Genomic DNA, 24647 nt, shown 5'->3' on the forward strand with positions numbered 1-24647 from the left:
GCTCTGTGCCTGGGCCAGGGTGTACATGGTCCTGTCTTCCCTGGGAAAGGCAGCTGGACAAAAATCCCTAGACATCTGACCACTCACCAGAAGCAATGATTGAAGGATGCCTTGATAGCTTTGGGGACCTTTTGTGTGCCCCTAGAATCTCTCATGGGTTCCCAAGTGGGTCCCACACTGACTGGGACAGTAGGGGCACACCTAGACTCTTGAACTCCTAGAAATCCATTTTTCCAAGGGGAAGGGACCCATGGCCTGCCAATAGAACAGAACCCATGCAGCCCACCCAGCCAGCTCATACCATTGTTTTTGCTTAAAGCTCAAAATAAGGAAGTTAAATAGAAATATTTAAGGCTATTTTCAACCCAAGCATATGTTATTCATCGTGTGCAGTGCTGTCTGTCATTTGAATGATGGACAACGAGGGCACCCTCCCAAAAGGACAGATGGCCAGTAGCCAAGGGCAAGACTTGAGTCTTATTTATCGGGCATAGTTAATTCTTGACTGTTGTTTAGATTTTTTATTTTTTTCAGGAAATGACTGCCATTTTGGAGGGTGATGTAAAAGCCCAAAACAGCCTCAGCATCTAGCTGGGCACCTAGAAGTACTTCTGCTGTGGGAGCCTGGGCAGCATAAGGTAGGTGACTTCACACATTGTCTCTGCCAGAGTCCAGGGCCAGCAGTACCTATTACTGTAGGCTTGTGGCCAGTTGACACACAGGGGCCTAGATATGGCTGTTGGCTACCAAGACAGGGCTTACCTCATCTCTGGCTTTGTGGTCTGCTAAAGGGTGGGAAGAAAAAAGCCTGCATTCTCCCGGTGGTTCAAAGGTCAAGAGCCCTGGGATGTGGGAGAATGTTTCAGAACTCCAAACCCCAAAGGCATCAGACTTCTGAGACTCTCTACAACAGTGGTTCTCAACATGTGGGTTAAAACCCCTTTGGGGGGTGAGGGAGGTTGAACAGCCCTTTCACGGGGATCACATATCAGATACCCTGTATATCAGATATTTACATCATGATTCATAAAAGTAGAAAAATTATAGTTATGAAGTAGCAACAAAAATAGTTTTATGATTGGGGGAGTCACCCAACATGTATTAAAGTGTCACAACCTTAGGAAGGTTGAGAACCACTGCTCTAGAGAATAGCAAGGACCAGTGAGTGCTGGGGAGTGTGTATATGACACACAGCTCTGGATGGCTGATCAAAGAGTAAGGCTCAAGAGTGCCATGTGTCACTCTGTGAGACAGACACTACTTATCCACACACAGAAAAAACTGCCCGTTTTAGCCTTGTACATTTGAGTTATGGTGATGAGGCTGATACACTTGAGACAAATTTACCATGTGACCCAGCAAACGGACCAGAACCCAAATGTCTTCTTGCCAGCTCTGTGGGGATCTTAAGCCAGTGAGTGAGCTACTCACCCAGGAGAGGAGGCAAACAACCCATTGGGACCCAATGAAGAGACCGCAGAAGGCTTCTAAGAAAACCATAACTTTATTAACAAACATGGACAGGGCAGGAACTGAACAAGTAGCACAGCAGTCAGTTAACTCTGAATCCAGGACTCACGGCTCCCCAGAAAAAGCTAAGTGTGGAACCTAGGGGTCGACCAACCTGACTTGGTGTCTCACTTCTAGTGTCCCCACCTGCAACTAGGGCAGAACTGGGGAAGGACCAGTGACCCATCCCCCATAATACTTGATACATTTGCACATGAAGCTGGGCCTAACCTTCCAAACACCAAACAGTCAACTAAGGACAACTAAGCCAGGCTTTCCTGAGGCCCCAATCTCAGGCTGATCCAGTTCCTCCTCTCAAGATGATGAACATTCTTCAAGACCTGTAGCTGAGTGGCAACCTTTGGCTCTTCACAGTCCCTGAGGCCCTGGGGGTGGTACAAGCAACAACAGTCCCTTAGTTGTGTGGTTCAGGGGAAGGGGAACGGAAGCAGGGAGACTCCCTCAGAGATACAAATTCTAAGACAAGAAGCCTCTCTCCTGGCTCCCTGCTCCAGGCCTCTGGGGTGCTATTATGCCAAGGCAAGTAAGAGTGGACCTTGAAGCCACTCTTCCGTAGGCTGCAGTCAGCAGGCACCAGCTCCACCCCCAGCTCTGAGGACTCCAGGATGCTCAGCTTCCAGCGGTGCAGGTCCTGCTGTTCAGGTGCATTCTGAAGCTGGGCCACTCTCACATCACCAGGGTCCAGCAACACCTGCCAGCGCTGGACACGGGTTTTCACAGCCCAGCAGGGAATCATTGACAGCATGTAACAAATGGCATCAAAGCCACCCAAAAGGAAAACAAACTTCAGGTCCGCCAACCAAGCTTCTACATCCATTGGGTCCATGGCCCAGGTGGAGCTCAACTCCAACAATACAGGTTGCCCAGGAGATGGACTCACATTGAAAATATCCCACCAGGACAGAGGAGGGATGAGCCAGTGGGTACAGGGAGAAAGGCCATCAAATCTCCAGGGAAGGGCCTGGGTCCACTCAGCATCCCCAGGACACAGATCAAGTGGTACAGCTTCCTGAGGCCCCACCTCAGTGGGCACAGACTGGGATCCCAGCCCTATCCCCTCTGTCCCTACAAGGCCTTGTGCCACAGCCCCAGAACCTGTAGAGACAGAGATGCCATGCGGCATATGACCTTGGCCCTCTCCCCAGTTAAGCCCGGGCGACTCTTCTGGCTGAGATCCAGCCTCTGAGAGTTCCATGGGCTCAGCATCCCACACTTCCTCTTCCCAGTTTCCCATCTCCAGCATGTTCCTAACGACCAGGAAAGCTGCCTTGAAGCAAGCAAAGCAGATCTTCATCTGTTCCCCATGGACAAGCTGGTACAGCCAGGCTCCATAGAGGCAGGACATGCCCCTGGCCCCATGGCGAACACTGACTGGGGGACACATGGCCAAGAAGTCTGTCTGCAGCCAAGACACACAGAGGAAGACTTGCTCGGTGGTCTCAGGAGGTCAGGTCAACACGACCGTAGATGCTAGAAATAGGTGGAAAAGCTGAGAATCAGAGAAACGGGAGAAAACGGGGCACAGTGGGAGGTCTAGGGAGTTTGGGGCTCAGGGCACGAGAACTGGGTGCGAATTCAATGGATACCTCTCAGGAGAAGTAGACAGACTTGAGAGCTTCCAGAAAGTTCTTCAGCTTCACACTCGCTCCAATATCTGGGGAGTGAGAAAGACAAAGGAAAGGAGGCTTGGCTCCCCCTGCTGGGCACGCTGCTGGGACCACTGAGGAGAGGGGGCTTGGGGCTCTGACCCGCGCCCTCCCGGGGCTCCCTGCTACCTAGTACAGGCTGGGGTGCCTTCGCCACACCCACAACTTCAGACGTCTCCTCAGGGTTCAAGGCCCCAACCTCACACTTGAGGCCGGCTACCAACCAAAGGAGGCCGGGAAGCCTCAGCCAGGGCCTCCTCTCTGCCCAGCATGTGCGCCCAGTCCCAGCCGCCCGGCTCGGCCTCCCGTCCTTACCTCCCTGACTGGGCTCCGGGTAACCGACGCTGAAGGAAGGCTCTCCTGGCTGAGCACGAACACGGAGAGCCGGGAAACGCGGCCTTATGAAAGGCCAACACCCATGATGCTCCAGCTCATTTACATATCTCCCATGAGGCCCCCAAACCGCACGAAGCGCAGGCGCTGCTGAGTCACTCTGGCCCCAGGCGCACATGCGGCCTGGCGTCCCCTCCAGCACGCATGCGCCGCTCCTCTGCCCGCCCCCAGCGCCCCGTGCTTCCTGTGTGCTCTTGTGGTGCCCGAGGCCCCAGATCCCTGTTCCTTCGAGGGACTCGACGGCCCGGATCTGAGCCCGCGGCATGATCCCTTCTTCCCTGACTCTTCAGGAGAAGTTCTTTAAAACTTGGGAAACTGCTCACTCTGCCCTCAAGGGCTTTTCTGCACAGTTCCTCCTCTCTGGGTCTTTCTCTTCCTAAACAGACTCTAAAGAATTCTTTGTAGGGTTTATCCTTAGAGGAGTCTGGGACTCAGGATAAACCAAGCAGAAGATACAAGGTTTCCAGCAGCCTCCCTCCGGAGCTCAGCCTTGAGCTCAACCTTGACCACACAGAGATGTAATTGTTAAAATCTGCTGCAGTCCACTCTAAACATCCCATGGGGTTGGACATCGCTGTAGTGACGTGCCTCTGTCACCATAGGGGTCATGGGGAACAGAATCACTATCCAGATTCTCTGGGCTGCCCTCAGGGCCCTGCCTGCCCCAGGCCCTGGGCTTGGCTTCTGTAACCATTATGTCCAGTCCAGAATGTCAGTCTGGCTTCAAACATCAAGAAACTACCACGGTTTCCTTCCTTAGAACATAGTGCTTAGTTTCCTGGCTGCCCTGGGACAGAAGAAAGCAGGTTTTACTTCAGAGACCAGTAATCATTAAAAGTGTATTCCTTTATCCACTCACTTCTTGAAGTGGTTGCTTTCTGGGATTTGGCAATTTGGTATTTTAAAAAGCTATAACCAGCTTTGTGTTGGTTTTCTAAACTTAAGCTTTTATCTCATTTGAATATACACAGAGAAGCGGGAAAGAGATACAGTGTGTGGTGAGCTGGTCCTGTTGAATGAGAGCCGGCTTATTTTTCTAGAAGCTCTTTCTTCAGGACCAAATGGAGTCTGAAGCCCCATGAATTTGCAAGTCCTGGAAAACGGTAGATGTGACCAAAACAATGGGAAACAACGTGGGACAAATGGCCATTCGCATGGAAAAACTGATTTATCACAGTCAGAAACTGAAAGGATCCAAGCTTGAGCAGATCGTTGCATCACACTGGGCCATCCTCTCACTCCAACCTCTTTTTTTTGTCTGAAAGCAGGGTTCCTGAGGAATCTTTTTAAAAAAGATTCTACAGAGTGAGTTCCAGAACAGACAGGGCTACACAGAAACCCTGCCTTGAAAAATACATAAATAAAGCCAAATCGCAGCTAGAAATATACTCCCATGACTAAGCAATGGTAGTTCATAAAGATTTATTTATTTATTTACAGGAGTACACCACAGCTGTCTTCAGACTCACCAGAAGAGGCCGTTGGATCCCATTACAGAGGGTTGTGAGCCACCATGTGGTTGCTGGGAATTAAACTCAGGACCTCTGGAAGAGCAGTCAGTGTTCTTAACTGCTAAGCCTTCTATCTCTCTCCACCACATAGTTGCTCTTATTCAAAACACCACAACTGTCTCCTAATGGAGAGATGGCCTTAAGCATAGCCCCAGGGGATCTGATACTGTCACGTGCCTTCTTCGGGTACCTATACATATACGGCACACTCCATTCTCCCCCCCCCCCAAAAATAAATAAAACTTTTAAAAACAGAATTGTTGGGTCTGGGGAGATGGTTCAGTGGTTAAGAGCACAGGCTATTTTTTCCAAAGGACCTGGGTTCAAATCCCAGCTCCTACATAGCAGCTCACAGCCAATTTTAGCTTCAGGATCTGACACCCTCACATAGACACACTCATATAGACAGACAGGCAGGAAAAACATTAGTGCACATAAACAGTAATTAAATTAATTTTAAAAATTATCCTTGGGGCTCCATTTTGGATACCAAACTGTCAATGTAAAAAAACAGCTCTCAAAAGAGACCAGAGACAGCTTATTCTGAGGTTATATAGGAGTGTCTATGGCCCTAAAACATATATGACCAAAATTCCATGATCCAACATGTTAATAGTTTCATCAAGTATTCACAGTAGCAGAACAAAGCCATAAACCGAAGGGACTGAGGTAGCAGAATAAACTCCATTTTGTTTTTAAGAGTCCGTTCTAAGTTAACTTGCCCTTAGAGAGGGATGGCCCCCTCCCTTGAGGTCTAAAAAAAAAAAATCATTGGAATGTCCCCCGGCAGCTGCAAAATAGGCACAACAGCTGCAGCTGATAACAGAATGGGCTAAGAAAACAAGTCTTTCCCAGGTCAAGGTGCTCCTTCTTGATGTATACCCTTTCCTTGTGGTTTAACCAGATGCTGTAAACCAATTAGCTGAAAGAACAACATTTCTCTACCTTCTCATGCAATGCCAAGGCTTGGAAACCACCCCCCCCCACACCCTAATAGCGGGTTTTATTTATTTATTTTTTCCTTTATAAACCCCCTTCACTTTTAGACCTGGGGATTCACTTTTCTTCCTGTTTCACAATGTGCTTACATCAGTGTTGTGATTCCTGTGGTCTCTTTGGGGTTTTTACAATCTGGGCACAACAGTTGATGCATTGGCTGGGTGGCTGGGAACCCCCAGACTTCCAGGACCCCCGACCTGGAGGGTCTGCCAATGTGTCTTTGTGTGTTGTCTGTGTCTGTTCTTGCTTTCAGCTTTTGAAAAAAGCCTCAAGGTGTTTGTATAATCGGCAAGGAGCGGATGCCCTGGAGGGTCAGAGCTGCAGGAATCAGGAAGACATTGCTGACTCTAGGGTGGGTGAAGTGACTGTCAGTTGGAGGGATTTCTGGTGGAAGGGGGAGAGCTCCCTTGTCAGTTGCTCTCCCCCTGTGAGTCTCTGGATTCACTTTTGTTTTCAGTCTTGGAGCAACAGTTTTGTGCCTGTCTATTCTGTTTCTTGTGTTGTTTGGTCTTTACATGCACTGGACTGTAGCATACGTCATGGGACTGGCTGTTTCTCACCTTAATCTTATTCTGATTTAATTTAAAGAAGTTAGGGGCTAAGCACCAACCGTGGCAACTTGGAGTGGCCTGCTTTTGATGTTGGATGGCCACGGGAGGGGGACCTTTTATCTCCCCAGGGTATCAGCAGTAAAGGATGAAGTGTTCCAAAGTTTTCTCTTTCCCCTTGCTAACACTTTTTTTGTCCAAAGGCATATCCAGGCCACACGGTGACAAGGAACAGGAGACAGCAGCCAGCTTCATCCTTCTCGGTGGCATGAGTTTTGGGGCTGGAGAGATGGCTCAGAGGTGGAGAGCTGTGGTCTCTCTCCAGAAATCCTGGGTTCAATTCCCAGCAACCACTTGGTGATTCCCTTTTTTTCTCAGGACAGGCTCTGTGTTTTACAGCTTACACAGGCTCATCCCTTCCCCTCTGTTGAGTGCAGGCACAGTGCACACTGGCATCCAGGATCCCTAGGTCTAAGGCTGGGGCCTCCTGAGGCCCTAACCGGCCTTTCCTTGAGTTGGAGGTGAGTTTCCAGAGAGCAGGGCTCCATACCTGGACACAATGGGCAGGAGAGGTCCCAAGTGGACAGATGTATCCCTCACCAGAGCTTGCCACAGACCCCTGGTCACTCAATTTGTTGAGTAAATGGCTACCCTTGCCAGGAGAAGTGCTCACTCCATGTCTGGACAGATGTGGTCTCTGAGTTGTAAAGAGAGGGTCTTCACTGACACTACCCTGCCACACTCAGTCTTCACTGACACTACCCTGCCACACTCAGCCCCCTGAGAAGCAGCAACTGAAAGACCCCCGCTTAGCAACAATAAATGCCATTTCTGTAAGGCTGTGCACACACGGGGCAGGCTAGGTCAGGGTCCCAGGTGGCCAAGCAAGATACCGGTGGGCGGCCAGCTAGCAATAGACAAAGAAAGGAAGACATTCAGACAAGCCCAGCTTTCAGATAAGCTGCAGCCCCCGACTGGAACCAGGAGTTGTGTCCTTGGAGCCATATTTCTGCCACCGTCCCCACACTTAGATGAACCCAAAGCAATTATCCTCGGAAGCTGCAGCCCAACTAGTACCAGGAGTTGCCTCCTTAAAGCCATATTTCTGCCATAGTTCCCACACTTCGATAAGCCCAAGGCAACTATTCTCAGGAGCTGCAGCCCCAGCTGGTATCAGGAGCTGTTTCCTTGGAGCCATGTCCTTGGGCTCACTCCCTGGCCACATTTAAACTAACCAATTAGAACCCTGTTGTTATGCTTCTGCTTCTGTACCTTGCTTCTGCCCCCCAAGCCCTATAAAAAGGGGACTGCCCCTTTGTCCGGCGCGCAAGTCCTCTGAGAGACTGTGTGCCCACAGGTACCTGTGTACTTTGATCAAATAAACCCTCATGCTGATTGCAGCCAGTGGTCTCGGCTGATTCTTGGGTCCTGGGGTCTTTTCAGATAAAGGTCCTCTGGACGAGGGTCTTTCACAACCACTCCCTTCCACTTGCCTTAGGCACTCAGTGCAGTCACCTACCCAAAGCTCTGGCAGGTTCTCCTCACCACAGACAGAGGCCAAGAAACTGGCTCCTGGCTCCACAGGGAAGCCGCACAGATTAGGACTTCAACGGGACAGAAGGTAGAGAACATCTCCAGAGTTACCACCAGGCTCTTTCAGCAGGTCTCAACAATAATTTGCCCAAGGTCTAGATATGGTATTAGACAGGAAATAGATAAAAGCGGCATTTCTTGAACAGGCCAGAAAGACTATGTGTAAGGCTATACACACACACAGACCCCAAGAAAACAGAAAATTGTAGCACAGTAGCCCTGGCTTTCATCAAATAGTGCCAGACATTAGGAAGAAGTTAGAGATTCAAGAAAGATTAAGAGAAAAGTCATTGAGGGGATGTAGTGAAAGTTGCAGAGAGAGTGCGGATTAAGACAGGAAGGACATTTAAAGGAGACTTAGTTAGAGTCTTCCTAGCCAACAGAGCCTCTGATCCAGGAGAAAAGAAATTCCAAGGCTCAGTAGGTTGCTGGAAGAGAAGTAAGTAAAGGGGTCTTGACCCAAACTCTAGGACCATGAAAATGGCCGGAGGCTTATTTATCAAAGAGACTGGACCCAGTGGCATAAGGATGGCAGCCTTGCCTGTGTGTTATTGTTACCACAGCACTGCTGGATAAAGATGAAGATAAATTAACTTTGGGACAGAAATTGATCACGACTATACCCCTGCAATTAAAGAGGTACTCAAGCAGCCTTCTGATTGATGGCTCAGTAATGCCTGCATGATTTATTATCGGACCTTACTAATCAATGCTGGCTGAGTTATTTTCCAGACACCTGTTTTCCTGAACCCTGTGACTCTCCTACCCAACCCTGACTTGAACTGTCCACTCCATCAACGTGGCGAGGTTCTGGCCGAGGTACTCAATACCCGACCTGACTTGAGGGACTCTCCTCTGTCAGAGACAGAGCAGACCTGGTTTACAGAGCAGCTTCGTCCGTGAGAGTTGGAGTTGAGTAGGACAGCGGTGATGACAGAAACAGATGATCTGGATGCAGGCTCTTCAGCTCAAAGGGTCAAGCTGAGAACATTAACACAGGCCCTCATTGTGGGAAACGTACTGGTTTAACATCTGCAGGGACAGCCAGATACACATTTACAGCAGCCATCTCTAGATTGGTCACTGTCCTACCTGAACCACCCAAAGCAACTGATATATACAGATGGTTGTGAGCCACCATGTGGTTGCTGAGAATTGAACTCAGGACCTCTGGAAGAGCAGCCAGTGCTCTTAACCCCAAAGCCATCTCTCCAACCCTCTGATGTTTATTTTTAATACATGATATCTTAGTTTCATTTTCTGTTGGTGTGAGAAAATACCCTGAAAAAAGCAACATAAGGAAAGAATGGCTTATTTTAGCTCACACTTAAATTACAGTCTATCATGGTGGAGAGGTCAAGGCAGCTGGAGCCTTGATGTATAACATCTGTGGTCAGAAAACAGCTATAAAACCATGATGGTCTCAGCTTGCTTTCTCCACACGATTTTTAAGTTTATTTATTATTAAATTTAATTCGTTGTGTATGATAGAGTGTCCTGGTTGTAAAAAATAAAAATTTTAGGAAGTAGTAACTGGCTTCTCAAACCACTACCATCCTGACTCGGTGGAGTAGACATTACAAGGAGAAACTTCAGGCTTGCACGGAGTCCCAGAATTTACTTTTAATGAATGTCTCATTCTCCAAAACTCCTATAAAAACTCCAAGTATCTCCTTCCCTTTCACGTGTACCCCTTTCCTGTTGGAGAGTGTCAGCCCGTCTGAAATAAACAGTCTCACCTACTGGCCTCAGGCTGGCCTTTTCTCCTTCTCTGTCTCTTTATGTTCTCCTAGAAATCTACCGGCTCACCTAAGAGATGTGCGTATCCTTTGGGGCTCATGCAGAGATCAGAGGACAACCAGTGGGAGTCAGTTCTTTCCTTCCTCCACATAGGTTCCCCTGGTCAAACTCAAGTTGTCAGGCTAATTGTCAGGTCATTTTAGTTTACAGAGTCATTGCCCCTGCTTGCTTCCAGTACTAGATAATGCAGGATATACCCTGAAAAGGGGGGCTGGAGAGATGGCTCAGCGGTTATAGAGCACTGACTACTCTTCCAAAGGTCCCGAGTTCAAATCTCAGCAACCACATGGTGTCTCACAACCATCTGTAGCAGAATCCAATTCCCTCTTCTCATGTGTATTTAAAGACAGGGATTGTGTACTCACATAAAAATAAATAAATAAATAAAATACCCTTTTCAGGGAATGATCCCACCCACAATTAAGGTGAATCTTTCCATCTATTAATGCAGTCAGTAGAGAGCTCAGAATGTTCTTGAACTCAGATTGATCCTTCTCCCTCCAGCCTGCACAATGCCCAAATTATAGGTCTGTGTCACCGCACACCCAACTTTGTGGTCTTTTAAAATCAACATCCCGGAAGCTTAAGGCTATGGTGTTAGTTTGCTGTATAGTCTATTCATTCCTAGGTATTTTTGTTAGCTTGCTTCTTGTCTTAGACAGCTTGAATGTTGTAAGCAAATAGCACAGCCGGACAGATTAAATGACAATGGGGAATTTTCTCATTCCTCTTTAAGATGGAATTCTAAGGTCAGGGAGCTATGAGACATATCAGAGGGATTCACTTTCCCTCTGGAGCAAGATTAAACACTACCAAATAGTAGTAAATGCTTAAGTGTTGTTAGCTGCTTTTAGACTTGTTCTCTGCAGAGCTTTCCTTAATTCTTCATAAACACATTTTTAAGTGCTTTCTGGGAAAACAGAGGAGGCATTTGATGAGGCCTTTTTTTTGCCTGTCAGGCTGGAGGAAGGCCCTATCAGCCAAGCTGTATCTTGTTTGTTTATTTACTTACTTGTTTTCTCATTTATGTTTGAAGCAGCCTTACTATTTCTTCCAGGCTGTCCTCGGACTTGAGGTGATCCTCCTGTCTCAGCCTCCCAAATGCTGAGATCGCAGACATGCATCAGCCTGTTTTCCAAGAGGCATCAGCCCTGACAGCAGGGCTTAACTGTCTTCCTGTCAGCCTAACTGTTGAGAACAGACCAGCTGCTTCAGAAGGCAACTACAATGACAGCTAAAGACACACTCCAGCCTTGACCGCCCCAAACAGCCTGTACCAAAGAAAGCTACATTCCAGCCAGACAAGACTTGGTGACCTCTCCGTGATCATGCAGCCATGATCTCGTTTTCAACCAGAAAAGGAGACATTTCTCCTTGTGACCCCAAATAGGGCAAAACCATGGCTTCTTATTTAACACCCCACCATACTCCTTCTGGTTATAAAACCAGGTTGTGTGTTCACTGCCCTACCCACAACCAGCAAAAAACATCTGTGCTGTACCCAGTGTTACAGCACAAAAAGTAAAAAGTCTTCTCTTGGTCTAGAGAGATGGCTCAGTGGGTAAGAATGCTTTCTGAACAAGGATGAGGGACTGGATTTGGAACCCCATAGGCAGGCTAGTTTTATACCAACTATGCAAGCTGTAGTTATCTAAGAGGAGGAAGCCTTGCTGGTGAGAATGCCTCCAAAAAAATTAGGCTGTAGCAAGCTTATGGAGCATTTTCATAATAAGCAAGAGTTATAGGAGGGCCCACTCCGTCACAGGTGGGGCCACTGCTGAGACAATAGATATAGGAGGAATTGTGCTGGCCGAGGGCCATCCAGGGCTTGCAGAAAGGAACCAACCAAAGCCAAATAAGAAATAAAAAGGCAGGTTTACTGATAGGCAGCTCTTGGAGGAAAGCTGATTTCAGTCATGGTGCTGGAGGAGCTGAGTTCTACATGTTGATCTGTGGAGAGCATTCTTGGCACCTCTGAACAGTTTATGGTGGAGTAATATTAATATTACCCCAGGACATTTTGGGGCTGGCCAAGGTAGGAATTTGGCTTCTGTGCTATGCCCAGTAAGGGCTAGTATCAAGCACATCTACATCTGAAGTTCAGGCAGGCTCTCAAGAATGAGGATATAAGGAAGTACATCCACATCTGAAGTTTGGAGCTGGGCTTTTAAGGATGTGGCATAGGGAAGTACATTTGTAGCTCCAGGCAGCATCCTTAGAAATGCAGCTCAGGGTAGGGTGGATTTCAGGTGGTAGGCACAGCAGTATCCATTTTTGTCTCTGACCTTTTCACCTGACCTCCAATAAGATGTTTACAGGATCTTTGGTTGTTATCTGGCTGGATCCGGGTCTCAGAACAGTGGTTACCTTTTTGCATGTAATTAAAGTGATTTAAAAAGGAACAAATTAAACCAAGCTTCCCTTCGGCCATGAGGCTTAGGCCTCAAGTCTGGAAGAAGTCATGCTGCAACTTTAACTAACTTGTCTCTTTTCTTTCAGTCCTTGCTCTGGCTCCCGGAGGACCTCTTGAGAGTCTGAGCTGGCCTCGGACAGTGGTGCCCTCAACGTGGACCAGGCACACTGGATTCAGTGAAGGACACTGTGGGAAGAAAGCACGTGCAGAAGTTGGGGCCAGCAGTAAGTGAATCCCATTGAGAATGGGACAACAAAGCAGCAAAATGCTTTTTGTATATATGCTTAAGAATATGTTGAAAGGCAGAGGAGCAAAAATAAGTCAGAAACAGCTCACCCAGTTTCTGATTTTTATAGAAGTTTGTCCTTGGTTCCCTGAGAAGGGAACAGTGAGTTTGCAAACTTGGGAAGAAGTAGGAGAAGGGATAAAAGAGTATTATACAACTCATGGTCCTGAAAAAATTCCTGTAGATGCTTTTAGCCTCTGGACCTTGATTAGAGATACTTTAGACTCTATACATGATGGTGTGAAATTAAATAAGATATTAGGAGATGCAAATAGTGATAAGAAGGATGAAATTGTTCCATCCGCACCCCCTATTTGCGAAATTTCAGTTAAGGCAGGAAAGAGGGGTGAGCCCCTAGATCCCAAAGACAAAATTGAATCGGAGGAAGAGGCCACAGAGCATCAGAGCAAAGATCAGCCTCCTCAGGATTCCCTTAAGGTGGTTTTTGCAAATGAGCAGGCAAGGATATCTCAGAGACAGAAGATTAAAGAAAAGGAGCTCGCTCAGCTCATAGAGAGGCTTGAGCAAGTCCTCTGAGAATGGGAGAGTAGATCAAGTTCATATTCTGACGAGAACACACCAATAGTAGCACCATAAATAAAGATTTTGCCTCCTCCAGTGACCCTAAAGAGTAACATGAATGAGGGGAAACCTCTAACTTTAAATCTTAGTGTTACTTGGTTGTCGCCTCTCTAGGCAGGATTAAAACTGGCTGCGGAATGAGGGGAAGACATACAAGGATATGTTTTACAGTGCCCTGTGTTTGAAAGGGAGGATCAACAGGGAAACAGTCCTCTCCCTTTTCTGGGATGGTTTGGCGAAAGAGAAGGAAAAAGAACTGTTCCAGAGTTCTTCAAGCAGGAGTGGGAGACCAAGAGACCTCTCTGGTTCCCACTGGAGAAATGTCTAGTTCTGGTTCTCAGTCCCTTAGGAAGAATATCAGGGTCCTTTCCACACATGTAGTTCTCTTCTCTTGTGTGTGTTTGTCTCTTGGCCTGCCAAGCTGTTCCTCTGTCCATGTGTGTCAATTTGTGTCCCTGTTTTCTTTGTTTGAGTGTTACTTGAGTTTCATGTTCAAAAGAAAAATGGTTAAAATGTTATATGTTGGTTGTCTCTTGATTTAGTTTTAACTTGTGTCTAAAAGGGTAAAATTAAAAATAAAATAGAAAGCAGGCATTTGGGGCCCTACACCTGAAGTTAATAGTTTAGCTCAGCTGGAGACCCGATGGAAGCTGATTTTTAGGCCACTCCTAGATAAAAGCGCCGGCAGCTTCTCCACTTAGAGCTGTTTCACTGCTTCTCCCTGAAAAATCACTGTGTTTACTGAACTCAGAAGGTGACAAGGTGCTTATTCCTTAAAATTACAGCTAGAAAAAGTGAAACTTTTATCTAGTCTAAGTGTATAAGATGTGTGGTCACTTCATGTTGCTTTTGACTGATTTTAAAAGGTATAAATATGCTCACCATGTCTTGGTGGTAAATTATTTGCTTATAAGTAATTGGGTATGATTCAAAAATTTCAATATTAGTAACAAAATTTGTTTAAAACTAGTAACTTGAAGTCACTCTAAACAACAACATGTGGTATAAATCAACCCAGGGAAACAGGTTTCTGAAATACCTCTAAATTTGGTTATATTTTATGTAATAAGATAGGATTTAAGACAGTATCTCCTGAGGTATTGGCAGCTGCACTGTAGTGTGTTCATGTGTGGGAAACTGGTAGCCAAACTTAGTAGCATGAAGCTGATGTGCTCTGATGCACTATGTGTTGATTTTGGAGAGACTAGATTGTTTAGAGGTTCATCCGGTAATCTGACCCTCTTTTCCAAACTTCTATCCAGTCACACCTGAGACAGCTGCTCTACCCGATCTGAGAAAGTCTCTGGCCTCTGGTCAGTGGCTGATGCAAACTGAACAGACACAGCAGGAAGGAGGCAACTTTAGTCTCACAAATTCTACAGCAAATGTCCTTCCCTGGATTCTTGCTGTACTTAAACACTCCTTGGGAGTTTTTCTGCCTGCTCTCCCTCCACGAGCACTATTTCAGGTCTACAGAACATATTCTGAGACTCATCACTATCTCCCTCCAGTGGTCATAGGAATCTACCCCATCATCCAGACGGGCTGTGCCTAAGGGTGGTCTTCATCAAGAGGATAGAGAGTAATGCTGACATTCATGTTTTGGGGGGAGGTGCCTGTGCTCAAGGCCAAGGGAGTGAAAGCTGGACACACGGCATCATCCTGTTGCCATTGTGAAGAGCAATCATGGGAAACAAACTTCCCAGAGACACCCCCAACCCCCCACCCAGAAGACCTCCAGGATTATCCATAATCAGACAAGGGCAGAGCTCAGGAAGAGGGAGCCGATGTGGTATAGGGGCTGAAGAATGAGGTGAGCCCAACTCAGTTTCAGTAACACCCTGGCTTTTATTGAAGAAAACATGAGTCCAGATGCCAAGTGTCTCTCTGCTAGGACAGAATGACCTCATGTGATTTTCTTTGATTTGGAAATGGAAAATTGAAGCCATTTATTTGGTTCTGTTACCTGTCTCTATAACCAACTGCTGCCATGCACATAAATGGCAGGGTTTACGGCTGTCCATTATGTTTTTTAAAATCTGCATTTACATTCTGAATTTTTTTTCCCCTGGGAGCATTGGAGAATTTCAATGTTCATGTCAGAAACATGTGATGAACATACCAAGGAGGCTCAGTCAGCCACACTCTCTGGTTTGGGGTTCTACACTGGAGGCTAAGTGGTAGATGTCAGTCCTTGATTTTGTTATTTCATAGGTACATACTTCATTGCATTGATAAAAGGGATTTATGTCATATTTTCTAAACATGTGTTATTATGTGTTTATTTTTAGTCATAGATCTACTTCACACACACACACACACACACTTTAAGCTGCCTGCCTCTTTTTCTTCCTTGTCTCCAAAAGGGAGATGGCCGGACTGTGAGCCTGTGGGAGGGAGCTGGATAGCTTCTAAAGTCTAGACAAACATCAGTCAATAGAAGCTGTGACTTTCAGTTCCATGGAACATCAGGTTTCCTTACAAGCTGCAGCCCTTAGGTATGTTAACACATCCAATTCTAAGATCCTGTGCAGTCTGGGTACAGCTTCCAGACTCCTGGGCAGGGGCCAGAGTTCTGCTTGTCAGAACTGTTGGCAACACAACTCAAGCTGGCAGGTCATACCAAGGAGTGTTTTCTTAGAGCCTCTACTCAGGGCACAGGATCTTAACTTATACCACCTAAAAGAATTTCAGGACAAACGAGTATTGAGCAACAGGTTTATTAAAAAATAGTAGTACACACCCAAGGGATAGGCATGGGCTTCTCGAGAAACAGTCATGGTAGGTATATTCATAGGGCTGAAAAATGACTCAGCAGTTAAGAGTACTGGCTGCTCTTGCAAAGGACCCAGCTTCTGTTCCCAGCACCCATATGATGGCTCACAAATTAATCACCTGTAATTCCAGTTTCAGAGAATCTAATGCTCTCTATTGGCCTCTTTGGGTACTACACACATAGTACATGTACGGACAAGCAGGGACACACACACACAAAATATATATATATATATATATATATATATATATATATATATATATATATATGTATGTATATATAACAAAAAAATCTATATGATTTTTTGTAGCTTTTGAATTTACATCATTTGAAAGATGTAATTTATACCTAGGTTTAAAAGATTAAGTAAAAAAGTTTTGTAGAGGCCTGGTATAGTGGCACACACCTTTAATCCCAGTACTGGGGAGGCAGAGATAGGAGGAATCGCTGAGTTCAAGGCCAGCCTGGTCTACATAGTGAGTTCTAGAACAGCTAGAGCTATATAGTGAGACCCTGTCTTAAACAAACAAAAAATAAACAACACCAAAATACTGATTTGTTGGTTCGTAGATAGATAGATAGATAGATAGATAGATAGATAGATAAATAGATAGATAGATAGATAAATAGATGATAGATTAAAAGGGTTGGGGGATTAGATCTATGGCTCAGCAGTTAAAAACACTTGCTACTCTTGCAGAGGACCTGTTTAGTGTCCAGCATCCACATGGCTTCTCACAAGCTCCCATATAATCTGATTCTTCTAGCCTCATTGGGCACAGGCACACACACACACACACACACACACACACACACACACACACACACACACACACACATCTCACTATGTGTGTAGATATGGCCAGTATAAAGTCATCTTTTCAAGGGACTAAGAAGAGCCTTACTCTCAGGGAAGTCAGTCCCTCTTCTCTCTTTCACACATCTGTCATTCCGACAACTTCTAGTAAAAATAACAATCTCCTTTCCACAAGTATCAGAAATTTGTGGAAAAACTCTGAACCAGAAGCATTCGAACTGGCCTCTCTGCAAAGACCACTCACAAGTCTCAAGGTCAGGACAGCCCTGAGCAGAAAGTGGTAACCCACATCACAGGTGTTCATGCCAATCAGATTGTGAATGCACACGAGCCCAGGAGAGAATGGAGAAAACTGGTTTTCACTGTCACCTGGCTTCTCCCTTCCCTTCATTCCATGCTCAACATGGCACTCCTCTCTGGCTCCTCTCCCCTCACTCCCACAGTGCCCTCTTCTAACGGTGACTGTAGCATAAATCTTTCCCTGGAAATCTCACTGCAAGACACAAATTGTAATTATAATTTAATAATCTATTTCACTTTGATAAAGTCTCAAAACTTTGCACTCAAATCTGACCTTGGCAGGTGGACCCAGGTGGCAGGACTAGGTGCTTTATCCTCCCTATGTCAAAGTCTTGCTCTGGTAACAGGATTGATGAATATTGGAATCCATTCAGACAATTCCCATCAATGTTCAGCTTCCAGACAACTCATCCTTCCATCTACCCATTCACCCCCTCATACATCTATACATTCAGCCAACCAACCATTCATATATCCATCTATCTATCCACTTATTGTTCATTTATTCACGATTATTCCCTATTCACTCACCTACCAATCCATCCATCCATCATCCATTTAAGCAGTCATCCTCCCATTTACTCATCCATTCACCCAGTTATCCAGACGTTCACCTACTATTCACTCACCCATTCACTTACCTAACAACCCTCCAATACATACATATACACATCTATCCATCAATCCATCTATCCATCCAACCACCCACCTACCCATCTATCCATCCATCTACCCAGTGATCACCTACTATTCACTCTCCCATTCACCTACCTAACAATCCCCCAATACATACATACACCTACCTATTCATCTATCCAACCACCCATCTATCCATACACCTACCCATCCATCCATCCACCTGCCCATTCACTCATCCATTCATCAATGCATTCACACGCCCATTGATTCATCCATCCACTCACCCATCTATTCCACCAATCCATCCATCCATTCTTCTACCCACACATCTATTCATTTATCCATCCACCCAACCATGCTCCACCCATCATTTACTCACCCACTCACTGTTCCACCTTTACCCATTCATTTGACAGTGTGCTGAATTACCTGTGAAAGCTACATTTTAGTAGAGAGAGGCTATGATGATTTCACTGGTAAGTCAAAACCACAATTTCATATGTCAGCAAGTGTGAGGAAGAAAATCAAAGGACACAGTCATAGAAGGTGTGGCTACCCTCAACGGAGTCTCTACTGCAGACTTGATAACAAGGAACAATTTTCATTACTGTCCTTCCCAGGAAACCTCCTGAAGCTTGCCCTGGCCTCCTTGTAGGAGGATGTCCTTTGAGACGAAACCTCATATCTGTGGCTGCTGAGGGTGGAAAGGATAATGGAAGGATGACTTAAGGAGTAAAGGAGCTGGATGTCAAAATGACCAATAGCCATTTTGGTCCTTTGTATGAGGGAGAAAGTGAGGAAAATGATGGAGAGAGAGACTGAGATAGATGACTCATGTGAGTTTTTAAATTTTAAATGGAAAAAACAAAACAGATGAAGATGATTATACAGAGCATACACATGTAATTAAAAAAATGAAGATCCAAGGTACTTCTATTTTGCAAAATTTTTTGCAACGTTCAAATTTTAACATCCCCAGAGAAGTATGTATCTCTAAGAGATTTACAGTGCAGCTTGGGAGACCATCTTATATGACCTTGGTCATGCCCTAGATGGGGAGGCAGAAACGGTGGCCATGTAAATTATTGTACAGTAAACTTGTGACCCTTTTGTACTTTTAAGGCTTTCTGGAATATTATTTGCGCCATTTGGTCAGAGAATTATTGTGTGTCCTTGTCTTTGTGGCTGGCTTCTTATTCCTTTTGAAAACATAACTCTAATTTTATTAGGCAAGTTGGTTTTAAAAAAATAGAATCCATCATACAAGAAGTCAGAAAATGGGAGACTTTTCAGAACACATCTGTTTGCCACATCCAAGGGTGTGCCCCATCTTGGACATCAGCTCGTCTGTTTTCACACAGAAAGGCCTTCTTTGGCACCCACAAGAGTCGTCTCTTTAAGGAGTTCTCTGCCATGAATTTATGCATAAAAGATATAAAACTGCTCATCTCCTTCTTTATTATCCATGTGAAGGAATCACAAGAAAAAGCCAGTAAAAATGCAATTGCATCTGCTACTGAAATGCTTTGTGCAGACACTGAGAGCCAAACTTGGCTGTGAACTATTCAGAGCAAGCAAATGTTTGTTCAGGAACAAAGTTGCAACATTCACAATCTTTTTTCCTAGTTTCAGTGATTACAGTAGATTTCAAGAAGGTTCTTTGTCTTTAATGAATCGCCCAATGGTTCAACACACTTTTCTTTTTCATTAGGGTTTGGTTCCAGCTGGACCATCATCCCTCATGGGTCTTGAAGGCTTTGTGGTTTGCATGGTTTCTCTGGGTGCCACTAGTCATGCTTAGGTCAGCTTCCCGGATGAACTGGGAAAGGCACCAGCCTAGGGTAGCTCTGAGCCTCATCCCAGGAATACAGTGGGAGAGCTGCTGGGATGGCCATTGTTCAGACGTAGCTCAGAAGTGCATTTGCTTAAATCTGCTGCACCCTGCAAACATCTCTGAAACTGGGGATGAGACAAAGTAGGTGCTCAAAAGGTTCCACATAGAACCTTCCTGATTTTCACTCCTGGTCTTAACTAGCATTTGTTCTCCCTGCTGTTGCTGGGGTTCCTTGGAGGTCCTGTCTTAATCCTCTTTAACAGACTTGTTCTCTCTCATATGGTACATGTTTTCTGCCTTCTCCCTGCACTTCTCCAGGTTCCAGCCCTGTGGAGGTAGAGCTGACGGATCTTGGGAACAGACTCTGTCTGGGTCCTACAGACTCCTGACCATGTCGATCCTACAGAAGTCATGTTTTACCCACTGGTGGTCTCTGCAGCTGGACAAATATCTGGCTCTTCTCTTAGAAACACAGGTCTTGGGTCTTCTGATGATAGTCATGTCCTGACCCTACCTACAGAGTCTCTGTCCAACCCCAAGACAAGTTATTCAATCTCTGTTCCCAGTTTCTCAGGAACAGTTAATGAGGGATGGCTTATTCTAGAGTCTGTGGTTAGAGTGTGTTTTAAGTAATGAATGTTATTAGAAGTTCAGTGGATGAACTACCCTTAGGAAGAAATTTAGTAGAAGGCAAGAGCAAATGGCAACCTGAAAGGAAAGGACCTTCAGAGCTGAAGAAATAAATAAAATTCCTTGCTTCTATTGGTGTGGGGGTGTATTCCCATATCACCTGAGCTGGCCTATGTGCAGGGACCATGGAGGAACATACTAGATAATGTGTCAGAAAAGTGGGAACTGGAGACTAAAACATAAAAAATTACATAAAAAAAAAAAAAAAGCAGCAGTTAAGAGCAACTGTGGCTCTTGCAGAGGACCAGGGTTCAATTCCCAGAATCCACATGAAGCCTCAAAACCATCTGTAACTCCAGTCCCTGGAGATTCTATGCTCTCTTCTGACCTCCATGGGTAACAGGCATGCACACATTGCACATACGTACATGATTCAAAACACTCACAGGCAAAATAATAAAATAAATATTAAAAAAATTAACACCTGTTCTTGAAGAAGACATGAGTTCAGTTCCTAGGATGACACATGTGGCAGCTGACAACTGTCATTAAGTCCAGTTCCAAGGGATCCAATACCTCTTCTGACTTCTGGCTCTTGTATATAGAAAGAATCTCTTGTGTATGGAAGCATCACCTGTCAATAAAAAGCTGATTGGCCAATGAGCTGTGGCAGGAAATAGGAGGTGGGAGAACTGGGAGGGAGAGAGGAGCTCTCTCAGATGTGGGAGAAGATTCACCCCGAACTCTGAGGAGACAGACACATCAAACTGAGAAGAGGTAACCAGCCTTGTAGTCCTTGTAGAAAAGAGTAAATGGATTAATTTAAGTTGTGAACTGGAAACAGGCCCAATCTTATGACCCAGGCACTTTTTTATATATAATTAAAGTCTCAGAGTCTTATTTTCGGGACTGGGTTGTGGATGGAAAAGCCCAATGTATGTACTCTTAAAATCTAAGCCTGAGGCACAGTCAACATAAAAAGACCCAAGGTGGAAGCTGGTGTGGAGCTCAGCTGCCAGACTGAGGAGAACCAGGACGGAGCACCATGTCTGCCTGTGTGCCACCATGCTTCCGGCCATGATGATAATAATGAACTAAACCTCTGAACTCAGACACGGTCTTCCACCTCTCTGAGCATTTCTTGAAGAACTCTGAGAAGTTGACAGAGCATCCAGATGCTTCTTCTTGTGCTCCTCCCGGCAAGTTTGCAAAAAGAATGCACATGAGAACATTTTACCTCTCGGCTTCGTAGGATCTCGCCCATGTTTAGTTGATTTTCCTCTGCAAGGCAGAGTCGCCCGTCCGGCTCTCGCTTGCCCCGGCGCTGTCTCTATGTCATGGCTGTGAGAGCAGGAGCCAGGAATACTCCTTTATGGCTTGTCCAGCCTTGTTCTTAAACAACTCAAAATCATCTGCATGGATAGCACCACCTACAATCGCCGGGCCATTCCACTCAATCATTAAGATGCTCCACAGGACTGTCCATAGACCAAGCTGGTGGAGGCATTTTCTCAAATGAGGTTTCTTCTCAAATGAATCTAGCTGGGTCAAGTTTACAAAACAATAAAAATAAAAATTATGACAACTGACCCACTGTCAAGTTGACACACCAATCCATTACTATTAAACCATAACCTTTCCTTTCTTGTTTATCCCTCAAGATCTCACCTTAGTATCAATTATCTCTATATAAAATACATTCCAAGTTTTAGAAGTCCCACAGTCTTTAAAAATTCAAACACTTAAAAAAATTTAATCCCTTTAAAACATCCAAAGTCTCTCTAAAATATGCATTGTCTCTCTAAAATTTCAAAGCCTCTTTACTATGGGATCCTGTAAATTAAAGATTAAGGTATATACTTCTTATTTAGGAACAGCCAGGGCACAGTTACAATCAGATCAAAGCAGAACCAAAGTCCAATAATGTACCTGGGACTCAGTCATGACCTACTGGGCTCCAAAGAGCCTAAGCAGGTCGGTTCTCTGGTTCTACCATGCACAGCACATGAAGATTGTCTCCTAGGCTCGGGTTGGCTCTAGTCCATAGCTGCTGCTGTCCTTGGTTGTCACTTCATGGTATGGCATCTCCAAAATACCAGGATCTCTGATGAAACTGAGCTGCACTTTCATCAGTGGCTTTTCTTCAGGCTGTCTTCGGTGACTCTGATCTGGCCATATGGTATAAGCTTCAACTTCTCTCCAAGATTCCTTCAGTACTGGGGTTTCTATTGCAACTGAGGCTGGACCTTCACTAATGGCCTCTTCTAGTGCCAAGCCTTCACCATTACTACCTGGGAAACTCCTATACATTACTGGGTTCATCTGCCATCACAAGGAATGTTAACCTTGAAGAAATGCTAACAAAATTTCACCACAATAATGCTGTGCTCCTCTCTTTTTACCTCCCTCTCTCCCTCCCTCTTACCCCCCCCCCCACGTCTTTGTGTGTGTGTGTGTGTGTCTGTTTGTCTGTCTGTCTGTGTCTGTGTGTGTCTGTGAGCAGTGAGTGCATTTTTTGAGACAAGGTCTCTCTATGCAGTCCTGGCTGTCCTGGATCTATGTAGATCAGGCTGAACTCCAACTCACATAGATCCTCCTGCCTCTGTCTGACTCCTGAGTGCTGGGATTAAAAACAGGAGCCACTGTGTCCCTACACTGATTTTGTCTTCATGACAGCTGACTCTTCAGCTCCACCTAACTAGCATCAATTGTCCCAGCAAACTGATTTACTGGCTCTGGCCTCTTGTTATTCACACTCAGTTCTTCAGCCCTCACTAACCAGAACCACAGAGCCTTAGTTCAAAACGACACACAGAGAGTCTCACTAGTCCCTGCCTACCTCTGAAACCTCACAAGCCAGGCTTCCAGCATCTTCACTGCTCTTGACATTCTCACCTTCCAAGCTCCCACAGAATAGCCCACAGAGATGAACCTCCAACAGCTTTTCCAGTCCAAAGTTCAAATGCCACCACAATCTTAGCCAAACAAATGATCAGGTCTGTCACAGCAATATCCCAGTACTTGGTACTGAAAGACCCCCGGAGGGTATCTTCCGTCTGAAGAGACCCGTCCCAAGGAACAGCGAGACCACTCACTTCGGATGCAAGTAGCAAGAGGTTTATTTACACAGGTACCTGTGGGCACACAGTCTCTCGGAGGACTTGCGTGCCGGACAAAGGGGAAGTCCCCTTTTTATAGGGCTTGGGGGGCAGAAGCAAGGTACAGAAGCAGAAGCATAGCAACAGGGTTTTAATTGGTTAGTTTAGATGTGGCCAGGGAGTGAGCCCAAGGACATGGCTCCAAGGAAACAGCTCCTGATCCCAGCTGGGGCTGCGGCTCCCGAGAATAGTTGCCTTGGGCTTATCTAAGTGTGGGAACTATGGCAGAAATATGGCTTTAAGGAGGCAACTCCAGGTGCTAGTCGGGGGCTGCAGCTTATCTGAAAGCTGGGCTTGTCTTAGTGTCTCCCTTTCTTTGTCTATTGCTAGCTGGCCGCCCACCGGTATCTTGCTTGGCCACCTGGGACCCTGACCTAGCCTGCTCCGTGTGTGCACAGCCTTACAGACATGGCATTTACTGTTGCTAAGTGGGGGGTCTTTCATTCCCCCATTTTCTCTTCTGCATTAAGGGAAATCTTTTACTTATTTTGCATCAGGGTACCTCTGTATCCTGCTGTTGTAATCTTTGGCAGTGCTGTTCAGTCAGGGCCAGTGCCTGGACAACGGAAATTCTTTTCTTAACAAATTGCAGGAGTCTGTTGATGATGCAGGGCCCAAATGTCAGAATCATGAGTAAGATCTCTATGAGTCCCATCAGGGAGGAGAGCAGGGTGGTCAACCAGGGGGACTTAGAAAACCAACTTCTGAACCACCCCTGATTGCTCTCAAACAGTTTTTGCCTCTGGGCTAGTCGTTCCCTGAGTTTGGCCATGCTATCTCGGACCAATCTTGTCTTGTCTGCATAGAAACATCAATTTTTTTTTTTTTTTTTTTTTAGAGCGGCACACAAACCTCTCTCTTGGAACAAAATATTTTTTTTTAGTCCTCTTTTATTTTGTAAGACTATTTCTGACAAGGAAGTAAGACTCTGTTCTAGTGCTGCCACTGACTCTTCTAGAGCTTTGATATTATTATGCATGGTCGCCTGTAATTGCCCCATGTGATTGTTTTCTAAGAGTGTAGCGGTGCCAGTTTCGATACCCGCTGCCATTTTTTTAACAGTAATACCTCTTAGTAGGAGAGCTAAGGTTAGAGTAATTGGCTCTCTTTTGAACCGGGTCCGTTTAAAAAAAAAAAAAAAAAACGTAGACACAATCTGGGTTGTGATAAGTTACCTTGGGCCATAGCTCTA

The 24647-nt window shown here is 45.6% G+C and overlaps 1 protein-coding gene across 1 annotated transcript; it reads right to left on the reverse strand.

Moving 5' to 3' along the window:
- Window positions 1-1924: 1924 nt before the first annotated feature.
- Window positions 1925-2914, reverse strand: LOC308425893 (testis-expressed protein 19.2; the record flags this gene model as incomplete). The annotated part of the gene is made up of 1 exon (XM_080923496.1): window positions 1925-2914. The coding sequence occupies one exon, from the start codon at window positions 2912-2914 to the stop codon at window positions 1925-1927; it is 990 nt and encodes a 329-aa protein (XP_080779622.1).
- Window positions 2915-24647: the final 21733 nt, after the last annotated feature.

The sequence above is a fragment of the Micromys minutus genome (assembly GCF_963924665.1).
Source record: "Micromys minutus genome assembly, chromosome: 10".
In the NCBI taxonomy this organism is placed as follows: domain Eukaryota; kingdom Metazoa; phylum Chordata; class Mammalia; order Rodentia; family Muridae; genus Micromys; species Micromys minutus.